General features: G+C 36.6%; 1 protein-coding gene across 4 annotated transcripts; it reads left to right on the top strand.

The window, feature by feature from the left end:
- The first annotated feature begins 721 nt into the window (after positions 1-721).
- Positions 722-5,341, top strand: LOC104892613 (hypothetical protein). 4 transcript variants are annotated; one of them, XM_019249476.3, is made up of 2 exons: positions 722-1,681; positions 4,028-5,341. In XM_019249476.3, coding segments are annotated over exons 1-2 (882 nt in total). In that variant the 5' UTR covers positions 722-800; the 3' UTR covers positions 4,029-5,341. The 4 variants fall into 4 exon arrangements, with proteins under 4 accessions (XP_019105021.1, XP_019105019.1, XP_010676896.1 ...); XM_019249474.3 differs by having other exon boundaries at positions 3,880-5,341; XM_010678594.4 differs by having other exon boundaries at positions 3,867-5,341.
- Positions 5,342-5,610: the final 269 nt, after the last annotated feature.

Below are 5,610 nucleotides of genomic sequence, written 5' to 3'. Positions count from 1 at the left end.
AAGTGGATGGAGAGAGAGAAAATTAAGGAGAGATATTGAAAAAACTAATGGCATTAGGGCTTCGTCAAAAAGGATATTTTGAGAAAAAAGTCAAAATTTAGGGGTATTTGAAGAATTTCTCAAATGTGGGGTAATTTGTGAATTATGTCAAATTTTAGGGGTAACTGAGAAAATTTTCCTTTATTTTTTGAGGTCATGTATTTAAGGTATTTGTGGTAGAAGAAAATCTGAATACTTGTCAAGAGCCGAAATACTAAAATTTATTTTAGTTCAATTAGGTGACGTAATTTCATAAAAGAAGCTATAAGGAACTGCCGAGCCAATAATAACTAGATACCAATAATTATTTGGTAAGGAGATAATGACTCGAATTAATGAGATAAACCAAGATGAATATCATAACATATTTCAGCCGAAAACAACCCGATAATGACCAATTTCGAGAACATATAGTCCGAATATAACCCTAGTTAAATAGGGCCAAATCTAAGATCGAACCGAAAACATATATAATCCGATCCAAGATAATTCAATGCCAAATATCATGCTCGTCGAAATCAACTCGAACCCAACAATAACCCAATATATAGAATAATATGATCTTAATATATCCCAACTCGACAATACCTGACCCTTAATCCATCGAATTTAAAAATGACCCAACCCAAACTAATTTGGATACTATATAAGATCCAACCCCAAATCAATCCCAAATTCCCAACTTGATAATGAACCAGTTTAGACTTTAGAGAATTGATATCGTACCGAGTCCATCCCAAGTCCCAAATGCAGCTTGAAAGATGATACCACGACTCACCACCACCTCCACCTCCATCTCCATCTCCATCTCCCACCAAAAACCCCATCTCTTCTTCTCCCCTCTTAAACCTCTCCAAACACCCTCACTTTCTCTCTCCACCACTGACACAGGCCTTCAATTCCGACGCAAACTCCTCTACCTCGAATCCCTAAACGTCAACTCCCTTAAAGCCCTCTTAAAAAACCCCCAATTTCGCTCATCTTCTCTCCAAACTCTCCAATCCGTCGAAAACTGCCTCATTTCCTTCGGCATCTCTCGCTCTTCTCTCGGCCGCATTCTCGACATGTACCCTCTCCTTCTCTCCTCCGACCCTCACCTCCATTTATACCCTGTTTTTGATTTCCTCATCAATGACGTCCAACTCCCTTTCCCTGACGTCAGCAAATCCATTATTCGTTGCCCTAGATTGCTCGTCTCCAACGTTGATCACCAATTACGCCCTACTTTTTACTTTTTGCGCAAATTAGGGTTTAAGATTGATTGTCACACCACTGTTTTGTTGGTCTCTAGTGTTGAGAATACTCTCTTGCCTAAACTTTACTTTTTGAGGAGTTTAGGGTTTTCGGATTCTGAGGTGGTTAATTTGGTTCTCAGATCACCTGCTTTGCTCACTTATAGTATTCAGAATAACTTTAAACCTAAATTGGAGTACTTTCTTAAGGAAATGAAGAGGGATTTGAAGGAGATTAAGCGGTTTCCGCAGTATTTTTCGTTTAGTTTGGAAGGGAAGATTAAGCCGCGGCATAGGTTGTTGGTGGAGCATGGGTTTTCTATGTCACTTAGTGATATGCTTAAGGTTAGTGATGGCGAATTCAATGTTCGGTTGATTGAGATGAGATTGCAGCTTATTGACCATTTGTAGTAAGTTGCATTTTTTTTGTTGTACATTATGCTGATAGATAGATTTATCAATTGATAAGTGGATGGGATATATGTATATTTTAGCTTAAATATGAAGCTTATTTGAATTGCAATTGAATTGGGTAATGCCGCATTTGTGTATTGGACATGCTTTGTGTATGATTATTATGACTTGGTAACCTTATCTTGAGATGGCATGAGCATAAGATTTTGTATTGGTCCTCAAATGTGTTAGATTGACTGATGCTCGTAGTCTTAGACACCAATCCTTTATGTGCTTGATACCGATGTATATGCTTATGAATCTTGTACCTACTTATGTTACCTTGAATCTGTAGCAAGGACTTTACTTTGCCTCCTATTCTTTCCTAATTTCGCTTGAAATGAATGTACGCTCGTTGAATAGAGGAAAACTGATCACATAGACCACCTGTTGATGGATGCCAGTTGAATTGAGTGTTGAGACTTGTATGTGTTTATACTGCTGGGTAATGCCGTAATGGGTGTATGATATATATACTGTATCTACTCGTCATATGTGATGCATATGAATAGCATGGTGGTAGAGACTAGAGAGCATCCTTGCTTTTCTGAAGGGTTAACCTCATTCCTTGTAGCAAGATTTATGTATTCTCATTTCTAACGCCCGAACAATGATGTTGATTGCATTCCATATCTATAGTCTAATAATGCACATGGATTGTAAATGAGATTGCTAGGCTCATGCGTGCCTAAGTGAACTCTAGCTTGCTCAGCCTCAAAATCCAAACTAAGGCATGGCACTGGTCAATCAATTTGGTCATGGTATTACAGTATTACTTCTCGTCAAATCATATAAAGAACTTTAAAGATGAGTATATTAGATTCATTGACAAAGTGGAGAAACAGAGGAGAAGGGAGAAAAAGGTCCCTAATCCCTAGTTATAGTGTGACAATTGCATCAAATATCTTGGTCGATCTCTTCCGATTTCACTGTTTTGTCAGGTCTTATTCAAAATTGTGATTTTTCGAGCTCTCTCCTCGTCATTTGATATTATTCAAAAGCTTAATCTCAAATTTGAGTATAACCTCTGTGTTCTGGGTCTTTCTTGCTAATAGCAAAGAGTTAGACCTCAATCTGATCTTCTTTTGACCCCACCCCATTTCTTCAGTTGGCCCTTTGAATAATATGACTTTATGTTATATTACAGGTCAACTTTATCCCAAAATCTAGCAAGGCACTTAGTCGCTGATTTATAGTTTTCAGTTTCAATGATTGTCAAAGAGAGAGTAAGCCTAAATCTCCCAACATTCTATTAGGATCAGATCAGCTAGGGCTTTGGTTACTAAACATTGATGTTTGAAGCTTTGGTTGGTTAATAAAAAGTCTCCCTTACTGCAGATCTACATTTTAGTGAATTTTGGAAAATTGCTCTATCTTAGTCAGCCATGGATTCCATAAGATCTCAAGTGCTTTTTTTGTTTATCTTTGATGTTGTTCTCTGTAGGTTTCCGTTACTTATAAAAAATCATCTGCTTTAACGGCCCGTTTGGTAGTTGGTCATAAATGGTGGTAATGGGAATGAATTTGTGTGTAAATTTATACAAAATATCATTGTCCATTCCCATGGTAATGCTAATTTATCCTAAAGTGTCCACTTTCCTTCTTGAATTTTCATTCCCATCCAATACCACCTTGTAGGTGGTAATGAGTGGTAATGGAAATTGCTTCCCCTTGGAGACAAAAACACAAGTTTAGGGGGTGAGGTTGCTTGCCCATGGAGAAAAAATGCCTACCCATGGAGATTTTAAGAGTGCTTCCCTAATAAAATTACACTTAAAATTCATTCCTATTACCACAATTTATTAACGACTACCAAACGGGCCGTAAGAGAACTTTGTTACACATATCTGCGTCGGAGCTCATATTAATATGTCTTTGAATTCTATTATCAAAGCAATTACTTCAATTGTATTTTAATAGTTGCAACGTTTTGACTTTTACATTATTCATGTACTTGCTTTGACTTGGATATGTGACTACAAAGTTGTGTATTGGCAAACATGAAAGTGAAAATGTTGAAACTATTAAAAAACGGAGGAAGTATAATTTTTTACAGTGTATTGTTTTTTAGCGTTGTTATTAAGACTTCATTTAATCATTATTTTACACTCCAGCATAGGAATAATCTAATCTTTCTGTTAGACTGATATTGCAGAATGCAGAGAAACCCATATGTGTTGGGAAAGGGATTAATATTTTGAGCGTAGTCTGATAAAGACTTTGTAATATTGCCGATTGCTTAATATTGTAATCTATGTTTGTACTGTACTTCTGTGTAACGGCTTCTATTTATTTTACCCTAGATTGTATTTTGCTATAATCTCCTGAGCATCGCATGGATTGGATTGGGTATGTTTCTATTTGGCTTTTTAAGTGGGAACTCAAACGTGAGTATAAGGTATTCATCTGTAGCAGCCTAGCAGGCATCTTTTGTCTACTGATTCATGGTGCAGGTTAATTGAGTTAAGACAATTGTTCTGGATTCAACTTTTTGTGTACTATCAGTAAGCTACAGAAGTACTATGCAAGTGTTGTAATGGTTGACAACTAATTACCGAGCATGGCTTGGTCTAGTGGTGGGAGCTCCTCTTGGCAACTTTGAAGGTCCCAAGTTCAAGCTCCACAACTAATATATGCGGGGAGTTTATTTCCGCCCTCTCATTCCTCACACGCAGAGCTCACCAATTACCTTTTTATAGGTGGATCAAGATCAACTATAGGGGTTAGTTAAACATCGCCCCCAAACTACTTAAAATTGCCCCAACTCTCACATGAATGTACCATTATACCCTTTTGATTTTTTGATTTTTACCATCTTCTCTCTCAACTTTTGACTCCCATCTACTCCTCCCATCTTCAATCTCATCTTCATTCATAAGAACCACCACCACCATCTAAACCCAAAAAAATATCAGGCATTCCATCGGAGGGAAATCCAAGGCCACAAAAAAAACTTGTCCTGCGGCCTATAACGGAGAAGGCAATCTTAAGGGATATAGAGGCCTTGTCGGCAAGAAGATGTAGAGGCAGTAGTGGATATGGCGGCAGCAAAGCAAATGGAGGCGGAATAATCGGCGGTGTTTTCGCAGTTAATTTTTTTTGCAAAAAATAAATTTGAATGCTTGGCCATGGCGTTCGTCCCATGGAAGGAACGTTTCGTTGGTTCGTTCCATCCAAGGGGCCGACGTCCAGGCTAGACGTTGGATCCATGAGTCCAACGTCGGAGCCAGACGTTAGGCCCACGCAATTTTGCTACTTAATTTTTTTGTATTAAACAGCGTGTTATGTTTTGGGCTAGTCCAATTCTTCTGTCTTTCCTTTAATTTTATTGTGTTTTTTTCATTTTATGGTTTAGTCCCTGCCTTTATGTGTTTTGGGCCATCTTTTCAAAATTAAAGGCCTTTATTGTTTTTTTTTTCTCATTCTTCTCTTTATTTAAAGTGTGTTAGTGCTTCCTTAAATGAAGTAGTTTTATTGCAATTTTTTTAAATTCTTTTTTTATTCTTTATTCTCTTTATTCACTTTACTTAAGTAGTACTAGCCTTCATATGCACGCGATGCGTGCGTTAATTTCAAAATTTGTTATTCTATTAGATACTCCATTCGTACTTTATTTATGATTAAACTTAAATGTGAAAAATTCAACAGTTAGATGAATTTAGATATATTAATTCGCTAATGTAAAAAAATAAAAAGGTTGTGAGTGATTGTTAACATTAATTTTTTGTGAATGAATATTGAACGGAATGAAACAAAAATAATGAGTCGGTTTAACTGAATTAAATAGTATCAAAAATAGTGAATGTTCAGACTTTTCATGTGCACGTTATGTATGCCATCTTTTTTTATAAGGTATAAATATTTTGTCCATTTAATTTTGATTGAA

This window comes from Beta vulgaris, chromosome 5 (assembly GCF_026745355.1).
Source record: "Beta vulgaris subsp. vulgaris cultivar EL10 chromosome 5, EL10.2, whole genome shotgun sequence".
Lineage (NCBI taxonomy): Eukaryota > Viridiplantae > Streptophyta > Magnoliopsida > Caryophyllales > Amaranthaceae > Beta > Beta vulgaris.
Note: the sequence above shows the minus strand (reverse complement) of the source record. Positions and strands in the feature narration are given on the sequence as shown.

Bases quoted from the DNA above. Each gene is read 5' to 3' on its own strand.
- LOC104892613 (XM_019249476.3), top strand. From the start codon at position 801: ATGATACCACGACTCACCACCACCTCCACCTCCATCTCCATCTCCATC.